The 22,394-nt window shown below is 51.5% G+C and overlaps 1 protein-coding gene across 9 annotated transcripts in view; it reads right to left on the bottom strand.

The window, feature by feature from the left end:
* NFATC2 (nuclear factor of activated T cells 2) overlaps nucleotides 1-22,394 on the bottom strand; it is a 158,727-nt gene that overhangs the window by 100,017 nt on the left and 36,316 nt on the right. For 7 of the 9 annotated variants that reach the window (XM_023251100.2, XM_023251098.2, XM_023251095.2 and 4 more), the window contains exons 2-3: nucleotides 19,162-20,176; nucleotides 14,820-14,991 (exon numbers count right to left, since the gene is read on the bottom strand). In XM_023251100.2, the coding sequence (XP_023106868.1) occupies nucleotides 14,820-14,991; nucleotides 19,162-20,176 (1,187 nt within the window). The remainder of the gene's footprint in view (nucleotides 1-14,819; nucleotides 14,992-19,161; nucleotides 20,177-22,394) is intronic. The other 2 variants (XM_023251102.2, XM_023251101.2) reach the window with 1 other exon arrangement.

The following is a 22,394-nucleotide window of genomic DNA, read 5'->3' as shown; positions in this document are numbered from 1 at the left end:
GTGTGGGGAGCAGACAGGACAAAGGGCACCAGCCGAGGCAGGGAAACCAGTGGGGAAACTCTAGGTGTCACCCAGACAACGGATGACGATGGCTTGGCCCCAGGGAGCAGAGAGAAGGTGGTAAGAAATGGTTAAGCCAGTGGCCACCAAAGGCACAGATGCCAACAGGTAAACAGGATGCACTAAAAGTTCGCAGAGCAAAGAGAAGGGCATGAGAAGGAGAAAGAGATCAGAAATCTGAAATGGTTCCTCTTACTACCGGCATAAGCCTTATCCTGGGTAAGTCACACATTTCTTTGGGGCTCAGTTTTCTCCCTTGTAAAATAACAGGACTTAATTGGTAAGGTTACAATGGGTAATGCCAGCCGGTGCTCAGACAATGTCTAGCATATTGTACATGCTCAATAAATAATATATTCCTAACCTCTGCTTGTAACAGTCTGAGTGGGGGCTCTGCCTCAGTCACTGTGTAATCTTCGTAATTCTGACCACCTCTCTGAGCCTCCAGCTGGTCATTTGCAAACCAGTCGTGATGGTACCTAGCTCAAGTACTCAGTGTGCGACTGAATGACACAACGTTAGCTTAGCAAAAGGCCTGACACATCAGAAGCCCTCAGTTAAATGGTAACCAAAGCCCTCAACAAAATGGTAGCTGAAGCCCTCAGTGAAATGACACATGAATCAGAGATACCAGGCACTCAACTCGATGATTTCTAAGTCTCCTTCTAGCTCACTCATCCCCAAATTCTAAGAAAACAAAACAAAAAAAAAACCCAGTTTCAAGTCCCGGAATGAGTCAACTTGGGAGCTAGGAAACCGTGCAAGTCAAGGCAGGCCAGGTTGAAGAGAGGTTGGAGCTCCCACCTCAAAGGCAACAAAACTAAACGCAGGCATTTCGGCTCAGGTGGTACCTGCTAATAATGTGAGTCACAGGCTCCTGTGAACGCAGAGGTGGGAGGAAGCTTACAGAGCACTACCCCCTCTTTGCAGAGCCAAGGCTCCCACAGCTCAGAGAGGAGAAGTGTGTGAGCTGAAGTTGCACAGCACACACAGGCCGAGGTGGAAAAGGACAAGACTCCCCACCTGCTGTCCCAGGCGGTCTGGCCTGATAGACGGTGGGGAAAAGAAAGCAATGGGGTTTCCACTGCTTCCAAGACATCCATGGGGCAGGGATGTCTTTTAAACCAGTAGAAGTGCTAGTTAAGAGTTAAATTCAAATGCCTTCAGGGGCCATGCAGGGAACGTAAGGGAACTGAGTAACCAGCGCAGGCACCGATGATGAACTGAACGTCTGTAACCTAAAGACATTGACACTCAGATTTTTTTTTTCTCTTTGTAAGAATTATACCACGAGGGCCACTGCTAAGTTGTCTGGCACTTTTATGCTGCTCAGCAAGAGACACCTCCTCCTCTGCACCCTTAGCAGGCATGTGTCAGGACACTGTCTTCATAAATACGCAACTGTGAAAAGCGCCCTCCTGCCATGCAGTGCCCTTTGCAGTGCACAGCGTGTGCAACTGTACCCAGGGACATACAGAAGCCTTCCCTGTGCTGGGAGACGGGGACCTGTGTCTACATTTCAAAAAAGGCACTAAAATGCCATAGCAAAGGTCATGTGGAAACTGAAAACCAAAACCCGCGTTCACTGTCAACACTTAACTTCTAAATCAGACCTGGCTAGCTCCCGCCTCCGTCCTGAGGCACAGGGTGGACACCAAGAAAACTCTTGCCTTGGAGCCTTTGTACTGGCTGTTCCCTCTCCTACAACACTTTCCCCCAAGACAGCCAACGCACTTACTCTCTCACTGCACTCTTCAAAAAGTTTAAGTGCAACTCTTCAAAAAGTTCTTTTCTAAATAGCACCCTTGCCCGTTCAGGATCATCTTCCACCCCTCTCCTGACCCAGTTTTCTTACTCCTTTTTTTTTTTTTTTAATTTTTTTAATGTTTTTTTTATTTTATTTTATTTTATTTTATTTTTGAGAGAGAGAGAGACAGAGACAGAGAGACAGAACATGAGTGGGGGAGGGCCAGAGAGAGGGAGACACAGAACCCGAAGCGGGCTCCAGGCTCTGAGCTGTCAGCACAGAGCCTGACGCGGGGCTCGAACCACGAACCGTGAGAACATGACCCGAGCCGAAGTCGGACACTCAACCGACTGAGCCACCCAGGAGCCCCCTTATTGCGTGTTGACTGTCTGACCGATCGGCGATTTTTTGGTTTGCTGTATGTCTACCTCCAGCAGAACATCAGCTCCAACACAGCTGGAGTTCTTTCTGTTCTGTTCACTGCTCCGACCCCGATTCCGAGCAGCAAACATCTTCTGTAAAGGCTAAGCAGTAAACATGTTAGGCTTTGTAGGCCATATGGTCTCCGTGGCCAGGACTCCACTCTGCCCTCGAGGGTAAATAAACCATGTAAATAAAGGGGCGTGGCTATCTTCCAATAAAACTTTATTCAGAAAGCAGTGCCAGGCCGGTTTTGGCTGGCTTAGTTTGACAATTCCGATCCTGGAAGAATGTGCTTCGTTTGGACTCCAATATGCACACGAATCCCCTGGGGATCTTGTAAAAAGGCAGATTCTGACTCAGCAAGTGCGGGGGACCCTGAAATTCTGCACTGTCAGCAAAGCTCCCGGGGGATGTCTGTGCTGCCGGCCCGTGGACCAAATGGTGGGGAGCACCTTACACAGTGCTGGCCATGTGGCGGGGGCCCGATCACTATGTGTTTTTTGTTTTTAATTTCTTCAACATTTATTCATTTTTGAGAGACACAGAGAGACAGAGCATGAGTGGGGGAAGGGCAGAGAGAGAGAGGGAGACACAGAATCCGAAGCAGGCTCCAGGCTCCGAGCCGTCAGCACAGAGCCCGACGCGGGGCTCGAACCCACGGACCGCGAGATCGTGACCTGAGCCGAAGTCGGACGCTTCACCGACTGAGCCACCCAGGTGCCCCTGTGTGTTAAGTCATTAAGAGATAAACCGAGGGGCGCCTGGGTGGCGCAGTCGGTGAAGCGTCCGACTTCAGCCAGGTCACGATCTCGCGGTCCGTGAGTTCGAGCCCCGCGTCGGGCTCTGGGCTGATGGCTCGGAGCCTGGAGCCTGCTTCCGATTCTGTGTCTCCCTCTCTGTCTGCCCCTCCCCCGTTCATGCTCTGTCTCTCTCTGTCCCAAAAATAAATAAAAAACGTTGAAAAAAATTAAAAAAAAAAAAAAAAAAGAGATAAACCGAAAAACACTCATGATCCTATTCAACACTTTTCTTGCTGCTTTTAAACCATGGGGGGCTCCCACCGCTTTTCTCTTCAACGTATCATTTTCCGATGGAGGGAGAAAGGATCCGCGTGCACAGAGGTGTTACACGGCCCGTGTATGCGATGCAAGCCTGGGGTCAGGAAAAGCCACCGCTTGACGTTCACCTGACGCACGTTTCAAAATGATACTCATTAGAATCGGCTTCATATGAAATGCCAACTCAGGACACTTGGAGGTGGGAGTCCCTTCACAGAAACCTACGTTTTGCGGGGAAGCGCACGCCCTGCGAATGCATCTCCTGCCTTCAAACTTAATTTAGAAGAGAAACCAGGGAAGTCTCTAGCACTGTGCTGATCGTCTTACAGAAATCCTCCCACAGAAATCCTCTAAGCAACATTTTGTCCAGCTCGCCACTGGGGAAACTGAGGCTTCAGGCGGTCCGATTATCCTTCACAACCACACCACTGGTGCGGTGAGAAGAATCCAGACTGAAGAGCCAACAGGTAGGTCCCACGGCCAGCTGACACAGGTTTGATCGTTCAGGTTTGCCGTGGGGGGCTGGCCCCCAGCCCCCTACTCCCCAGAGATGCTAACATCTCAAGTCCCAAGTGCAGGCAACGCCATCCATAAAAACGAAGGAATGGGGTAGGGATGCTTTTAAATCAGCAGAAATGCCTTTCTTGCCATCGAGAGTTAAATTCAAATGCCTTAAGGGGCCATGCAGGGAATGTAACCTGCAGGCCTCTGGGTTTCCAGACCCTTCCATCAGGACATGTGGGGTGTGTCCACTGAAGTCCACACCCCGGGAGACAGCACCACCCACACACAAGCCAGCTGTTTCTCCGCACCTGGGGCGGGGGCCGGGGGGCTGTTGGCTGCAGTGAACAGGAGGGAAAAAGCCAGGTGGGCCTCGAGACACGATGGAAGGCAGGAGCCAAAAATCTGCCTGGATGCTCAACCAAACTGGATTTATCTCCTGAATTTTTCAAAATACTTAAGTAACAACAAGAGCCCCCAAGGAACGACCTGGTAAATTATCTCAAGGCCATTAAAGGTTCTTATTTTTCCTTTGGAGCCAGACCACCTAGATTCAGTCTGCACCTCACTCACTTCCTGTGTGACCTCAGGCAAGTTACTCAACCTCGCTGTGCCTCCAAGTACTACCTAGAAACAATGATAGCATTATACCCACTTATAGATGGAAAGTAATTTGCGGTCTAATGCAGATCTTGATAGGTGCTATCCTCCCCCTGGGGTCATCCCAATAACCTGATACAGACTGGACCGCGTAAGGAGGGCAGGAGTGGGGTGCCCCCCCCACACACACACCTTTTCAAACCTAATGTAGGCCTGAGGATGACATAGAACAGGGGAAATGGTTTGGCCAAGAAGCTCAACAGATGTGCTTTTAAATTCTGGTCCACCTTATCCAGACCCCAGGCCCGTGAGGAAGTCCTCTGACTGCGCACGGAGCGCGATGGGCACACGATGGGTACCGATGTCACCCGTGCCATCGGCATTGAACCCGTGTCCATCCTGGCTCCAGAACCGTGGCATGAAATCAAAACTTCCACAGAAGAATCAATGCCCCCTTTGTTATCCTAACAGGACGGTGCAGAGAAAATCGACAATAATCGGAAACAGTAACTAGGAGCACACGCTGAGCACCTGCGGCGTGCCGGGCCCTGTTCCACGCACTTCCCTACAGTAAGTCATTTACTCTTTGCAAAGACACTAGGAGGTAGGCATGGCTATTAACCCTTCTGATGACCTGTGTGACCTTGAACCTCAGTTTCCTCATCTGTAGATGAGGTTAACAATAGCACCACGACCTGCTGCAGTAGGCACACAGGGAAAGCTCAGTCAAGGTCACTAGTGACCATGTGCTCCTTGGAGAAGGCACTCAATGCCTCTGAGCCTGTTTCTCCATGCAGAGAGCAAGGACAGCAGTCCTGCCTAAGCCAGTCCATGTGACGTGCTTGTCACACAGTAAGTGCTCAATAAACAGACATGCTCATGGCAGTCAGCACACAGTCTTCCCGGAGGCTCAGAACAAGCGACTTTAACCTCCCCCACTATCTCCCAGGATCTGGAGAATAGCTTTGCTGCTGTCACAGAGGGAAGAAGGCCCTGGTGAGAAGCCATCACCTCCCCCTCTCTCTCCTGGCACGTTGGAGCCGAGAGGTGCTCAAAAATCCCCCTCCAGCAGATACGTCCTTTCTCACAGGGCCAGAGAAATTTTTTGCCTCGCTTGGGGGTCCCTCGGGAGAGAAGGTGGGGACAAGGGTGGGACCTGGATGCGGAACACTGGGCCCGGGGCTCCAGTCACACCCAGCCGGGCACCGGCCGCCCAGAGCTGCTATGAGGAGCCTTTGCTCAGCCCCGTCCCATTTTACCCTGGCATTAACCCCAGCTGCAGTGCTCTGTGCTGGGGCGTCGTGCAGGGCCGGCTGGGAGCAGGTGATGGATGAATGAATAGGTAAGTGGAAAGATTCGAACCCAGAAGCTAAAAGCCAAGGTCAGGGCAACACACTAGTTGCCTTTAGCCGAATGATGTCGGTCAACTTCTCCCGTGCCTCCCTATCCACCTGTACTATGGGAATTACAGCCCCACCTCAGTCTGTGTTTGCAAGGATGAAGATCATACATGTAACGAACAACGTAGCAATAAACGACCCTCAGAGGGCTCACAGCACCCTAGATGAGTCTCAGATTCGGCCAACTCAGCCAGAGAAAGCCCGAACAGGCACCAGCATCTAATCTTTGGCCAGCACAGCTCAGAAGATCCCAGATCCAATGGCTACGTCACTCAACCAAAGAACAGATCAAATGCCCGCTCTGTGCCAAGGATCACGCTGGACGCTTCTGTTGAGCATCCTAACGACTCAGGACGCAGCCAAACAGTCTGAAAGACACAGGTCTTCACCCCTTTACAACGGAAGAAAATGCCACCCAGCCAGTTACCCGGAGTCCCAAAGCCAATGAACCCTAGGACTGCCTTGCTCTAAGCCACCTGCTTTTTCTTCTTCCGAGAGGCAGGCGGTTAAATGGAGGCTCCGGCTTCGGGCCTCCTCTGTCCAGATCAATGCCGCCGCTCACCAGCTGGGTGACATCAGGCAGGTTGTTTAACCTGTGTCCCAGTTCCCTTGTCTGTAAACTGAGAGCTGTAACTACAAAGATTAAGTAGGTCACTCTAAGGAAAGTAGACAGTAAGTGCTCTATAAGTGTAGCTCTTGTTGTTACATCATAGTGCCCGGCCGGTAGGAGGGACCCAAAAAGTCGTCTGTGGGACAAATCAAGTTTGCTCTATATGTTCCCACTGGTTGCCAGACATAGGGCAAGCCTCCGACTTAATCACTCTCTTCGGAGCGACTGTGTCTCCAAGATTCTGGAAGCTGTCTGTTTTCTCCCTACCTCTGGGGGCCAGGTCTCACTGACTTGTGACAGTTTACCTTCCAATGTGGACTCTGCGAGCCCGGTATCATCCAGCCTCACACCTGCTCATCACCCACACCGGGACACCGCCCTGCCCTAGACACCCACTCTCCCCCGCCCGGCTCAGCCCTGGAGGCCAGCTCCGGTCTCTGGTCCTCCACAAAGCCTCCCTGCCCACTCGAGGTCGCACACAGGAGGCCACATCTGCTCCACAGACGCACTGGGTTTGCTCCGCGCTCTTCAGGGTTTTTAAATTAATGGCCAGTGTTACCGTCGAGAGACTAGCAGGGCCAAAGAGAAGCTGGTAAGGGTGGCCCCTCTAAAAGCTGGCGTCAGCGTCCCCACCCTGCCCATCCCCCTCTTCACAAGGCTGGGTCAGGCCGTCTTCCCTCTGAAGGGAGGCGAAGTCTCCGTGGGGACGGGCAGGGTGGCTCAGCCCTGGGGACTCAGGCCTTTCCCAAGACTACAACCACACCCATGCCTCCCGACCACAGCCAATCTCTCAAATAAACCAGTCAGCCCGGCTTTCAAGATACACCCAGAATCCAACCGCTTCTGGTGTGCCCTCCGCCCCGAACCCTGGCCCAGCCACACTCCCTTCTCACCTGGGCCGCGGCAGCACCCATCCCCTCCTCCCGCTTCTTCCGCAGGCCCGTCATCAGTTCTCACCCACACAGCAGCCACAGAGATGCCCAGAAAACCAAAGTCACACCCCGTCCCTCCCAGCTCCCACCTCACCCAGAATGAAAGTCCTCTGCGTCCCCAGCCCATGCACGCTGGGCCCAGATGGCCCCTCAGCCGGGAGCACTCACCCCCCAGCCCCCTGCACCTGCCTTTTCCTCCTCTCTCTCCTCCTTTGCTCGGATGCCACCTTCTCAGGAAGGCCGATCTGACCCCTCCCAATACCCCAGTTCCCCTTGGCCTGGTCATTTTCCCATGGTACTTATCACCTTCCAACATTCTATTTAACTTTCCTACTTAGGAGATTTATTGTTTATCTCCCCGCAGCCAGAACGTCAGCTCCACGGGGGCAGGAATTTCTGTCTGTTTTGTTCACAGCCACATTCCCAGCGCCTGGAACGGTGCCTAGCGCATGGAAGGTGCTTGGTAAATATTTCAAACAAACGGATGAATGAGTAAAGGAACCTCTAGGGTCTCAGAAGTTCGAACCACCTGGCTTTCCTTTCCCTCTCCAGGAAGGCCAGACTGAACCCTCCGGGAGGACCAAACACAGTAGCTTCTAGACAAATTAGCATCTGTAAGACCGGCTTCCTGTTTCTTATCTTAAAAGTGGGGGGGGGGGGCTCACCAAGCACAAAATTGGGTTATCCGCCTAGAAGCCCACGTGCACAGCCCCTTGCCAAAGGAGACTGCTCACTGTGACGACGGCAGCTTTGCCCCGTAAGGAGAAAACTCCACCTGGCTTCTTTCTGCCCTTTCTGAGACATAATTCAAAGTGAGTCGTGGAGAGTCTAAAGGCTAAAATCCAACAGGATGAAAAGCACAGCCTCGCAACAGATGAAAGCTTGGAGACCTGGCCGGCCTCCTCCGGATGGAGGCGAGGGGAGGGGTAACCGGAACAGGTGCGCCCCCGGCCTCTGCTCCCCACCCCGCGGAGCTCGAAGCCGGTCGGGGTTCCCCCTCGTGAAACAGAGATCGGGTTTCTGCATCGGTAAGGGCTTTCTCCTAAAGGAACCACCCATGTTTTTCCCATATGTCTGAACATCTGTTTGCAAGAATGGTCTTTGGAGATGTGTGCCCAGGTTAAACACTCTCATTTTGCTTACTTTCTAACTGAAAGGATGCCTTTCCAGTCATTCTTTCAGCTGAAAACAAGTCCCAGAGAGTGGGAAGAAGAGCGTGTCTTGAAAGCCCCAGCACAAGGATAGATAAGGAATACGACAAAGCGTCCTCTTCCATGCAGATATATGGCGAAAGGGTCCTGAAGCAGGCCGGGGGACAGGATTCCATGGCAATGGCATTACACAGGCCACTATCGACCGGGGTGTGATTAGATCCCACAAGCTGCAGAGCTGTGTAAATGCTGGAAGGCCCAACTTTGCACAGCAGCCTGTGCACGCAAGTTTTGTCCACCAAAGGACCCCGGCATCCTGCCCTGAAACAGAACGAGGAAACGATAGCCGGATTCTGCCAGTGGGCACGCGGCTCTTTCAAGGTGAGTCAGGTGGTTCCCTTCCTCATCTGATCCTTGCAGGTCAAAAGTCAGGCCACAGAATTGAGATTCCCTGGTTCCTCAGAAAGCGCCATAAGCCTGTTCGATTTCAAAGGGGTTGAAAGCTTTATAAAAGAAACAACGTGAGCCTGGCTGCGAACGCTACCCCTTCCCTAACCAGACAATTCTTAGAAATCGTACAAATATAGCCTCCCTCTTATCTCCCTGTCTATTTGATAAACCTTGAAGCAGCTCGGGGCCTCATTTGCCCCAGAGGACATCTGCCCTGAGCCAAATCTCACACAAGGTTTGGTTTCTGCAGCCAAAACTTAACAACCAGAAACTTCCCATGAAAATTCAGAGTCTGAGCTTCTCCCGAAAAGAACCTATAAACCCTGGCAATGCTGGACCCACGTTCCCACATGGTACACCCAGCGGGGGCTGGCTAGCGGCTGCCTCCTCGAGATGAGGTGCACGCTCTGCTGTGCCCTACTCCCCACCACTCCCTACTGGTCCCTGGCATTGGCCATTGGCCAATTCAGCCATGTCTTCTCGTCGCCTGGCCCCCACCAGCTTGTCAGTTGGTGATACTGTTTCTCCCATCTCTTCTTTGGTTCCCTCCTTAAGTCCATCGCTTCTGGAGAGATGCAGGGTCCTATCGGGGGGTGGGAAATAAACCCTTGCGCGTGGCTCCATGCTAGGCCCCCTAGTGGTGGCATGTGTGGCCCTGTGCCGTTCCACAGGCCTGAGGGTGAGCAAGTCGAGCACTTTGCTTCCGAGCTCTGGGCCCCCAAGTCCAACCGCCTGTTGACATCTTTACCTAGACACCTCACAAGCCCTCCCGACTTCCTACGCCCCGAACTGAATTCATAATCTTCTCCTAAGAAAATGATTCCTCCCCCGAGTCTTCCCACATGACATAGGACACCATCCTGTACCCAGGGGCCCCTTCACCTCCCACATCTAGGCCAGAACGGAGTCCTGAAGATGACACCGTAGAGTCCCTCCCCTCCCCGCCCCTCCCGCTGCTGCCTTGTCCCCAGCACCTCTGTCTTCACCTGGTACCACCAAAGCCCATCAAATTCATCGCCCTGCTCCCTTCCTTATCCCTTCTAACCCACACCCAAGAAAGAAGCCGGAAGGATCCTACAAACAGTAAATCAGCATCACCTTCCTCCCGTACTTAAAATTCGTGACTCCCTTCCCCTGGAATAAAACCCAAGCTCCGCACCTTGGCTTATGAGTCCTGCACAGTGTGGCCCCGCCAACCCATCAGCCCCCAAGCTAAACTCAAGTGGCACTGGCCCTCCGTTAGCTCCTCAAGCACACCAAGTTCCTCCCTGCCTCAGGACCTTTGCACACACTGTACCTTAGGCCAGGAACACTCTCCCACCACTACCCAGAGAGACCAAGAAACAGAGAGAAGAAGGGCATCATTCCTCACTTCGCCGGCTCTGTCACCTGCTCTAGGTCACAGGTGGTAAGTCACATCCTCAGCAAGACTCCCTTCTACAGCAGATAGAAGTATTCTCTTGGCATGGCTGCTTCGGTTGAAGTCGTAAGCCGTGAATTTATGTTGTAAATGCAACAGACGGGCTCCCCAACCGCTCAGCATGTCTTGCCCTAGAGTCCAGGTGTCACTCCAGATTGCCCTCATCTGCCTCCCTGAGCCACTCACAGCTCAGCAACGGTCACGCCAAGCCATTCTGACCTACTTTGCACCTCCAGTGCCCCCAGAGCTCCATCAGGGCAGAAACTGTATTCATCCCGCCCATCATGATATTATCAGCACTTAGCGCAGTGCCTGGCACACAGCAGGTCCTCAAGAAAATAGCTGCCAAATGAAGGCGTCAGGAGATCTGAAAGCATTTAAGGTTTAGAACAGACTTCCTTCCAAGACCAGGTGACATTCGAGAGGGGGGGGAAAAAAAACACAACGCCAAACATGGCATATGCTTAAGATTTTAAATTTTATATGTAAAGAAGCGAAGGGGTCTTGTACTCATTTTATTTTCTTATAAAGAGGAGCATAAAACCACTAGGCGTGCAAAGAAAAGTGAAGTTTTATGGTGCAGTAAATAAAAAAGAGAAGGGTGGGGACCAATCATGGAGGGGGGAGAGGAGCCGTGGTACAGTACAGAAATAGAAACAGATGTAGAGATAAGAGACAGATCAAGAGAGAAACCAGCAAAACAGGGCTACGCTGCTCTTCTGGGAACGAAAGGGCAACCCTCCAAATTTCGAAAGGGGTTTTCATTCCTACCTACAGGGTAAGAGCACTTGTCCCAAGTCCCCTCTCCATTTTTCAAAGAAGGTTTTTAAAAACCGACTGACTACGCTAAAAATCAGTGGTTAGCACATTGCATTTTGAAGAGAACACAATCTATTCAAATAATTAAAAAAAAAAAAAAGACTCCACTTGGTATCTTTAGAGAATGTGGCCGCAAACCTTGAAGTCATGCACTGGGTTTTCAAAGTTATGAGCGAGAAGAGGGATGGCTCCTTGGGGGCTGTCAGAAGAGGGGCATGAACTTCAACACAGCTCAGCAGAGGTCTTTCGAACTGCACATCCAGCCCGTTCCCTTCTCTGGAACGTTCCACGGCCCCAGCCTTAAACGAATGGGTAAGCAGAGCTTAGCCCACTGCATGTGGTCCAACCTCTCTGGCCAAGCCAACTGGGCCAGTGGGCCTTCCCAACCAGGCCAATTAGAATCTCCCTGAGAAATCACAATTTGGGCCCCAAAAAGGCGGTGCGGGGACAGCACATAAAATTGACAGGCAGGAGGTGTGGGCATTTTTCCCCCCAGGCTTTCTCTGCCTGGTAAGAGTGTGGAGTCGGGGGAAGATGGTCTGAAGAGAGACGTGAAAAATCAGGAACGTTGTAACACAGAGACAGCCGGGCCCGTGGGTCCAAATCCCAGGCCCATTCGACAGCTCTGACCTTGAACAAGTTCCTTGACATCTCCTTGACCTAACTGCGACCTGCTTTTAGGGCTCCTTTAAGGATTAAATAAATTAACACACACGGCATTGGAACAGGGTCTGATACGCAGTAAACGCACGCTGCACAGTAACTATTATGATCATTCGGCGCGACCCTAAGCTCACGAGGCTGAGAATTTCTCGCTGTTTTGTACACAGCCCAGCCCAGAGCCTAGAACCGTGCCTGGTACACAGGAGTGCTCAACCAGCGTTTGTTGAGTGATCGGGCCATGAAGATACCACCCAGCCCTGGGAGGACAGAGGCCCCAGACAGAGCCTGCTAACTTTCCTCCTGATCCCAGCTCCTCCTCCAACAGGGTGATCCGGCCGGGTCTCGTCCAAGCCCCAAGTCAGATCACGCTTCCTTCCTGATTTTCACGTCTCGGGATAAAGCCCAACTCTCCCCGCTGGCTACTCCAGGCCCTGCACACTCTGGCCCCTGCCTCCCTCCCTCCCCTTCCTTCTGGTCCTTCATGCTCCAGTTATATTTGGCCTCCTTGGCTCCTCTAACGTGATTCCCTCTACTTCCTTCTGCCTCCAGGCACCTGCACCTGCCGCTCCCCCAGCCTCCTCAGCCCCAGCTTGAGGGAAACCTTAGCATGTGTTTTTCCCCCATTTCCACTGGCTCCTCCGTTTTACGCGCCGAGAGCCTCACATTCGTTTCCTGTGTGCGCCTTGCCACCGTGTGTACTTCTATCATTTGTGCGTGACGATTTAGCCGACGACTCTGGCTCCTAGACCGGGAGCTCCAGGAAGAAAGAGCTCATAGCTTCTTTTTTATTCTTCACTGTATTTTCGTAGCGAGCACGGTATATGGCAAAAAGTCGGTGCTCAACACATACGTGTGGAGGGAATGAATCCACTTGCCGAATGGGTTGACTGAACAAAGAAGTAAATTGGGGACCGGTCTCAAGTCTGGCTTCTTTCTGAGTTGAGTCTCCTAGCCTGGCTTTGCAGTCGTAGCCTCCTCATACAGTCCCCCTCTTCTCATGTGCCATGAGTGAGTTTCCCTGCCATTACTAAACAACACAGACGCACTTTGACTCCAACACACAGAGTAACACCACCCTCTGAGCCAGGAAGCCCCGTCCTAGAATAGATAAGCCTAGACCGATAATGACACGAAGACTTCCCTTCCCAGAAAACAATTTTCATGCATGCCAGAGTGAATGGTACCAGACCAGCCCTCCCACCGTAAACAACTATAAATCGGGACAAACATCTAGAAGTCAACAACTTCAGGCATTGGACAGCAGGCAGCCTAAGACTGTGGCCACTGAGGGAAAGGAAACACAGGAGCCCAGGTCCCCTCCAGCTCCCTGCCTGAGGACAGCTTCCACACCACCGGCGTGGAGTCACGTCCACCAAGCACCCAAAAACGTTATTGACACAGCATGGGAAACACCTTGGACTTGCCACAGATCCACCGTAACAAAATGTGAAATCAAGTCTACGCAAGTATAAAGTGGCCAGTCAGCTGCTGCATCACCTTTAAAGGAAGATAACAAAATCCAGAGTCTCTCTGTCCAGTAAATATATCATCATCACAATATTGGAATATAGTCAACAATTACTAAACATGCAAAGAGAAAGGAAGGTGCGGCTCACGGTCAAGGAAAAGAAGCAATGAATAAACACAAATGGCAAAATAGCTGTGATGGCATCTCCAGAAAAAGCAACTGCCGGGACGGGGAAGTTCCTATTATTATCACAAAAGTCCTTAACCAGGTGTATACACCCAAAGCGCCTATGGAGATTTCAGAGATTTTGGATTTTTGTTTGTTTGCTGGTCTCAGCTCTACTCATGTTACGCAATGTCTCATTGAGTAGTTTCAGGGGATGCTTAGGAATCCGCCTTTTTCACAACCTCTCTAGAGGCTCTCATGCATACTACGTCAGATTCTTATCATAGAATACATCCACCTTAAGGCAAATGCAAATAAAAGTTAAATTTATACGTATTGAAGGTTCTGCTTAATCGAGTTGGTTGGTGGGCACCAATCAGCACTCCCTGGTTGAGCAGATTACACAACTAAGAAAGATCATTTCAACTTGAATTATTTTGCAGAAAAACACACACTTCTCTACTTATTTCGACTGAAAGAAAAACTGAGGTTAAATCAAAAGCCACAGACGTAAAAGATAATGATTAAGAAGAAAAAACTGGAGGAAACGCTCATGGGGTAATATTTTAAAAATCAGAAAACCCGCTACTATAATATCAAACATTTAAATGTATAGGAATAGACATTGCCATGTTTGCGAACAGAAAAAAAGGCAACAAGAAATAGGTCAAAATGCTAATAGTATTTCTGTTATGTTTAATTTTAATTTTCCCCTATTTTTCTTTTTTTTTTTTAATTTTTTTTTCAACGTTTTTTATTTATTTTTGGGACAGAGAGAGACAGAGCATGAACGGGGGAGGGGCAGAGAGAGAGGGAGACACAGAATCGGAAGCAGCCTCCAGGCTCCGAGCCATCAGCCCAGAGCCTGACGCGGGGCTCGAACTCACGGACCGCGAGATCGTGACCTGGCTGATGTCGGACACTTAACCAACTGCGCCACCCAGGCGCCCCTATTTTCCCCTATTTTTCTATACTTCACAAGAGTATATGGATTTTCCCCAGTGGACTCTCCTCTGAAATTTAAACACAAAATAATGGCTTCTGAAACCTTCTGTCAACACACAAACCCCTGCAAAACTCTAGCAATTTTTCAATCACAAAGAGAAGAGAAGAAATAACTTAAGAATATCATTTCTATCCTTATCCAGCTCAGGAAGACTTTCTTCTCTGGTCTCTGAGTAGCTGGACTAGTTTCTGATCCTACTAATTCCATCTCAAATTTCCCATCTGTTAGACGAGTAGGAGGCCGAGACACATACCACAACCCAACAAATAATAGGCAGTGGCTGAGCGAAAATCGATCACTTAATAGAAATGAAGGACACAAAAAGGAAAAGAATTCAAGTCCATACCTGAACGACAGGGTGGCCACCAGTTGGAGCTTTGACAGCCCCTCGGCTGCCTTCTGTCTCATAGTGGGCCCGGTGATGTGGCTTGGGCTGCACCTCAATCCGCAGCTCATAGGACCCCGACTGGTGGGAGAGTGGCCACTCAAGCGGAGGGAGGGATGCGGTCACTGGAATACTGAAGGAGGAAACAGAATCAGTCGTGTGTACAAGAAATCAGAACCAGTCGACCTGTACAATAAATGTAAATGGTCCCTTTTCTGAAAAATCATGTCAGAGGGCACAGGAGTAAAGTTCTGGGTGTTGGAAAGCACATATTTCTCAGACAGGATAGGTAGGATTCTACTCAAGTGAGAGATCTTTGTCTTTGTTTTCTCTTCCACCTTTGATGAAAACAGTGTGACTGACATCTCAGTTTATGAAGCTAATTTCATTACATGTGAGTTCTAGCATATTTCCAAATGTTACCACTCCTTTTCCTCTGGGAATTTTGAGGAGTACCATCTCCTTCCTCTAAAAATCACCCCTTACCCAGAATGTTCTCCCTTTCCAAAGGAGTAAGTGTGGGAGAAATTTCCTGAAGTGGAAATCAGGAGCCCATGTGTGCCACAGATGTGCAATGTGACCTTAGGCAAGTAACCTCACCTCTTTTATCTCCAGTGTCTTATAATAACATATCAAATGGACCAGATGGCACCTGAGAGTTGTTTCAGTTCTTGTTTCCAAGTCTGATGCTCTCGATTAAAAGCTGCTTTTAAGGAGAGACCATTTCTAGTCACAGCCATTGGCTCTCAGGACCAGTAAAGAACATCTAACCATAGAGAAGTGTCTGATTTGGGTATGGATGAGTCAAACCACCCAGACCCCTAAATTTAAAGGAAGAGGAGAAGTCAAGAACATGACTGGAGTTACCCACCCGTGTTTCAGTCCAAGCTCCACCTCTAGCTACTTTGAGCAGATGCCTCTATTAGGTTTCTCTGGGCCTTAAGTTTCCTCCATTGTGAAATGGAGCTATGGAGATCACATGAAGAGCTTAGCACAATAACTACTCAAGAAATATCAGGCTATAATCATGTTTCCCTGTACATACACTCCATATTTCAAAGTTATCTCCTATACTCTAATTTACTTGTGGTTATAGTATTAGATATACAGGCCTTTACATCTAAAGTTGTAATGACAGCCATTAAGTTTCATTTTCTTATAGAATCTTAACCCTACCCAGCACACCCAACAGGTACTTGACACATGGTTAGAATCATGTAATTAAAGAGTTGGCTGAGGTCTTAATGATCTACCTAGACCATTCCTTCAGAGTCTTAGGGAACACAGATATTTTCCCAAGATTACAAGGCTCCAACTTATGTCTCTTGACTCTCAGTCCAGTGCTCCATGCACGTCTCCATGCTACTAGAGATATGCTACTTCTTATCTTACTGATTTATTTAAAATAGGGCCAAGAAAATATCTCACTTATAGAATGGCTCTGGAACAATACTCGATATTTGATCGGTTCTCGGTCAGTAGTCAGTGGGTGGGTGGGTAGATGGCTGGATGGCTAAATGAATGAATAAGTGAGTGAGCAGTCTTATTCCAAAGAAGCCCCATATATTCAAAGTAGCTCCAAAGTTGGAGACGCATGGATTTGTGTCACTATGTCCTGATTTTGTACATGTGGCACCAATCGTTAATCCAATCAGGATATTCTTTTCCACTAAGCCCGGAGCTTCTAAAAGCTACCCTTATCAACTGGACTTAGGGAAGCACTTGCAACGAAACCAATTCCATTCCTTCTCCATCATAGCAGTACCAAGGGCAATGCAGTGGGACCCCATAAACCCCATCAGTGCTGGAGTCCAACTCGAACATGCAGTCCAACTTCAAATTATGTCGTCACAATGCAAGCAAATCTCCATCTCTTCTTTGCAACTAGATCACCTCCTGAAGCCCCCCCTTGCCCTGAAGTCGTAGAGCGTCCACCTCAGTTTCGGTCCCAACATGCCTTCTAGCTTCTGCCTGCAGCCAAGGGGCCATGTGTCTTACACACTCACACTCTCATCATGCGGGTTAATTTTTTTTTAATTTGCAAAATAAGGCTCATAAAAATATCACTTCACCCCTGTTCTAATATCTTTTGAAGTATCAAAAATATTCAGGGAGGAGAAGACCCAGTGGGCTATCTCCGAGTATCAACTTCAAATTTTGTTTGGCTCCGGAACAAGTCTTTGACGACTACAGTACAATCTTAAGAATTAGACCATCAGAGCCAATGTGAAATTCTGCATTTGAATTCCAGCCCTCAGCCCCACACACCCGGAGACAAATGTTATCGTGAGACTTCCCTGAACGTCCTATCTTCTCGATCTTACAGAAAACTGTCACAAACATCTCATCAGCTGGCACAGATTGGCCCTCGTAGGGACTAAAGTGGTCAGTATCGTTTGGACCACGAGTAGAGAAGGAAGGACAAACGATAAAGTCTTTATAAAGTCTCAGACAAATGCAGCACAATCATATTTTATATTCATGTTCCTCCCCAATCTCAACCATTAAGTAAACCACGTTTCACAGACTGGTCTGTAGCAGAAAGAATAAGGAGTCAAGAATTTGAGATTCTAAGTTCCCAACTCTGTCACTGACTAGCTGGGTGACCGTGGCCACGTCCGCTCGCCTCACCAAGCCCAGGCTTCTCAACCTGCAACAGGCGCTGGCCTTGATCAGCATTTCCTATGGTGGCTCCATACGACTTGGGTCACAGAACTCAGAGCCCCGTGGCCAAACGGCCTTTGAGATTACTGCGCGTTCTGTCCACAGCTGGGAGTGGCCCCTGCATAAAGATACCTGTTTAACTCTGTTAAATTCAGAATCTCCTTTTCTGAGGAACACCCATCGACCTGTGATGGCACCGGTGTTGTCAGAACCGCTCGGGAAGAAGGGCCAGACTGGAAGGCCCCTGTGGTCCCCTTTGGTCTGGTGTGGGATAAGCAAGGCCCGGGGGACAGAGCCCTCGACTACTCTCACCTCATCAATCACAACAGCCCCACCATGATCTATTTTGGTGTTCAATTTAGTATTTGCATAAAAAAAAAAAAACAGTTTCCCATTTGCTAAAAGCAAATGCTCTGAAGAATCAACGGCCTCACCCTATTACCGTATGGTTTTCAAAGTGTCAGGATGATTTTTAGCTTCGCTTTCATGGAACGTCATGTGCTTCTAACCTCTGGGCGCCTCATTTTTCTTAGCATCCAAATGAAGATAAAAATAATACCAACTAGATTTACTGGAGAATAAAATGATCCGTGGGCAATACTTAGAGTTGTGCCTAGCACATAGCAAGCATCCTCAAATGCTGGTGATTATTATGGTCACTGTCATTCCTCTAACAACCATTGGGAGCTCAATCTTCTAGGACGAGGCTCATCCAGGAGAAAGTACTTTCTAAAGTGCCTCCCTGATAAGAAGATTCCCCTCTGAAACACAGCAGCTGCCCCTTTCTTTTCACTCTTACTTTGTGCAGGCTTCGTGCCAAGAATTTGATATATATCCTCACACCTTGCAAAAAAACAAAAAACGAACGAAAAAACAATGAGGTGGGGACTAACCCACAGGGAATGAGCCAAGGTTTAGTAAGGTGCTCAGTGAGAAAGGGGGTCCTGATTGATTAGCAATGTCTGCCTTGGGCACGGCATCCCAAAGATGCTGGATGAGAAAGCCGTCCTGCACGACTAGCGATGCCTGTCATGGACACAGCAGGAGGGCAGCACCAGACATGCCCACGATCACACAGCCCCCGAGGGGTGGAACCAGGACTCAAACCCGGTCCCTGGAGACCCCAAAGCCTACACACCGCCATCCACACGCAGCGCTTCGGCTTCCCACGATTTCAAGCTCCTCGAGGACAGCAGATGCGAAAACCCACCAATTCCTCTTAGCAGAGGCTGGTAAATGCCCCGTAGAAAGGCTTGCTCTGTGCTTCCCAGAACGTCCCCTCCACGGAGGCAGAAATTTCTGCCCGGTTTGTTCACCACGGCCTCCCCAACACCCACAACAGTGCCCGCTGGCACACAGTAGGTGCCTGATAAAACCCTGTCGCCCGAATGAATGCGCGAACCGGCCAGGGGCCATCGCAGGCATGCTCCCGACCACCTGGGGAGTTCGGGGGGCCCACGGAGAAACCACAGCTGGGAGAACTGAACCCCCCCCCAGCCCCGCCAAGGTCTGGCAGCCAGGAGGCGGGAGGGCCTGGGTGTGGATGCGGCCTGTCCCAGACGCTAAAGCACCACGACCCCCCCACCCCCACCCCCACCCCCACCCCCGGGGAAACCGGTCCCCTCGGAGCCCCGCTCACCTGCAGAGGGGAAGGGCGGGCACCAGCTGCTTGGGCCACGTGGGCGGCATCAGCAGGATGGACTCGGGGGCCGAGTTCCTCCTCTCCTCCTGCTCGCAGGGGCCCAGAAATTCCACGGCGGCCGGGTACAGGTGGCGGGGCAGGCCGGCCTTGGGCGGGGCGGCGGACGCGGGCGCCGGCTCGGGGCTGGTCTTCCACATCTTGGGGGGGATGCCGCAGGGCGAGTCGGCGGCGAGGCTGTTCAGGGCGTCCATGAGGACGGCGGAGCCGGCCGCGGCGGGGTAGCCGGCGGGGGCGCCGTCGTCCCGGGGCTGCGGCGAGGGGCTCCGGGAGCGCTGGGGCGAGGCTCCGGGCAGCGGGGCGACCGGGGCCCCGGCACACGAATGCCTCCGCTTGGCGCCAGGCGACGAGGAGCGGGAGGCCGGACGGGGCGCGGGCGAGCGGCGGCCCAGGCAGCTGTCCTCAGCGAGGCCGGTTCGAGGTGACATTATTGGCGAGGTTCTGGGGGAATAATGAGCAGGGATGTTTTGAAACTGGGGGCACAGGTCGTCGGGCCCGCCGTTATTGGGCGAGACGCAGGGCGAGGTGTAGGGGGAGAAGGTGTCGGAAACGAAGCTGGCAGAGGAGCCGCTGCTAGCCGGGCTCAAGCAAAGCGGCTCGCGGTAGCCCTCGAAGCCGGGCACGGGCAGCGTGAACCGCGGGCTGGCGGCCGCCCCGGCCAGGGCCGGCTGCTCCCCCAGCAGGCCAGCGTCTCTCCCGCGGAGGGGGCCCCCTGCCTGCATCAGTTCGTGAGATGGAGTGATCTCGATCCGAGGGCTCAGGCCCGAGGCCCCGGCTGGCTGGGCCGCGCTCAGAAAGTTCTGCGGCCCTACCCTATCCGGCTCTCCGAATCGGCCGGGGGGCTCGCCCGGGAGACTGGGGAGGGGGCTGTATGGCTTGAGGCCATAGTCCAGGACATCATCGGGGTATGCGAGTCCGGAGGGTGGGCTGGCGACCTTATGTGCATTCGGTTCTTCTGGAAAGAGAAGGGGGGGAGGGAGGGGTCTTTTTAAGCCTCTAAAACAGAACTCCCGGGCAGAACAATCCCAGATCGGGTTTTGGCTCCTGTTTTTCTTCTTTGTTTTCTTAATAATCCCCCCCGCCCCGCCCCCCGCCGCCCGTGCCAAACCCCGAGCTGGAACCTCCTTCCCTCACCAGAGGAAAGTGAGGCCACTTCATCCCCGATTCCTTGAAGACAGAGATGGAAGCGGAAAGATTTTAGTGCAGGTGCACAGAGCACAGCTCCTCCAAGCCACGCAGCCCTAGCCAGAGGCCCGGCAGGACGCCCCGGGCCAATGACGTCCCAACTTTTGGTTCAGGGGGACCCTGGGAAGAAACGCGTTTTTACTCCACGACTCGGTTCACGCCCTCTCTACTGGAGCCTGAAACGAAGCTTCGCAAAAACAGTACTTACCCTCACCTTTCCTCTTGTCTGGGGTTATTTGCTTTAAGTGCTGGTCACAAGTCACTGAACAGATTTCCTGGCCCACCAGTGGGTCAGGACCCACGGTCTGAAAACCACGGACGCAGGCTCGTTTCAACATTTTTGCACGTTTGGTACAGCCACGGGACGCACAGGCAGACTGCACCGGCTCTGAGTCCCAGGAGCTCTGGGTTCAGACCCCAGCCGCTCACGCTCAAGGGTGACTAGTGGCTTCGTTTAAAACCAGGACCCCTGAGTCGCATCTCATCTTGGGCCATTTTACAGATGAGGAAACTGGGGCCCAGGGAGGGGAAGGGATTCACCCAGAGGCACAGAGTTAGCAGGATAAGAAATCCCACAGACCAGCCCCTTGGTCCTCAAAAGGCAGAGCCACGGCTAAACGGTGTCCCAAACTATAAAAAAAAAAACAGCAGATGCAGAAGGACCGGATTTTTCTTTAGTAGCCTTCTGTTTTAGGTTCCCGCTAGCACCTCAAAGGACGGACTCTGGAGAGTGGATTTAGGGAGGGAAGGAGCTGTTCCGCCCAGCACCCTGACCCTGGGGGAGCTCCCCCTCTCAGTAGAGGCCCCTCCCACCTCCCTGTGGGGGCTTGGTTCAGCCTGACCCCTCTAACGCGCCTTCCTACACCCAAACCATAGCGAGTCCTAACGACCCTACTGTCAAAGCAGAAGCCACATTTGCACCACAACCCCCCTGGCCTAAGACGCCGGCCTGTCCTCTCTCGCCTGGACGTCAGTCACCTCCTCCCTGGGCTCCCCACTTCTGTCCTCACCCCCTCCAGTCTGTTCGCCATGCAGTAGCCCCTTGACATGCCCGCCTGCAAAACTTTAAAGGCTTTCCCAAATGTGATCTGAAGCCCCTGAGCCCCGGTCTGTCTCACTATTCGTACCTGCCCATTTTCCCAGCCTGACTCAGCAACGGCCCCGCTGACCTCTTCTTCAGATATCTCCCGCCTTCAAGTTCAAGTGCCGTTCATTCTGCTGGAAACCCTCCCCCCGAGATCTTCACATGGCCGCTTCCCTGAATTCCTTCATGTGTCTGTTCAGCCAACGCTTCCTTAGATTGGCCCGTCAGAAAGACCCCCTCCATCCCCACCTGTCGCTCTCCACCCCTTTTCCCTAACACCCGTTGCCAGCTGACACATCAGACGTAATCTGTTTAGGGAGTCTCATCCTGATAGATCAGGGGCAGGCAAACAGACCGTGTTTGTAAATAAAGTTTTATTGGAAAGCACCCATTCCTGTTTGTTTACATACGGTCTGTGGCTTGTTTTTGTACTACAGCGGCAGAGTTGACGGGGGCGCCCGGGGGGCTCAGTCGGTGGAGCATCCGACTTGGGCTCAGGTCATGATCTCACGGTTTGTGAGTTCGAGCCCCGCGTCTGGCCCTGGGCTGACAGCTCGGAGCCTGGAGCCTGCTTCAGATTCTGTGTCTCCCTCTCTCTCTGCCCTTCCTCTGTTCATGCTCTCTCTCTCTCTCTCTCTCTCTCTCAAAAGTAAACATTAAAAAATTTTAAAAACAATAGCCACGTTGATAGTTGCAATAAACACTCTATGGCCCACAAAGCCTAACATGTTATCTGGCCCTTTATAGAAGATTGTGACCCAGGTGCTGGACTCTATGCCCCACGGGTGCCGGAACCGTATCTATCAAGGTTCAGCACTGCGCGCCAGCACAGGCTGTCCATAAACATTTGCTGAGTGAGCAAACAATGGCAGAATCCTGTCCAAGGTTCACGTAGCCAGAAATG

This window comes from Felis catus, chromosome A3 (genome assembly GCF_018350175.1).
Source record: "Felis catus isolate Fca126 chromosome A3, F.catus_Fca126_mat1.0, whole genome shotgun sequence".
NCBI classification, from domain to species: domain Eukaryota; kingdom Metazoa; phylum Chordata; class Mammalia; order Carnivora; family Felidae; genus Felis; species Felis catus.
Note: the sequence above shows the minus strand (reverse complement) of the source record. Positions and strands in the feature narration are given on the sequence as shown.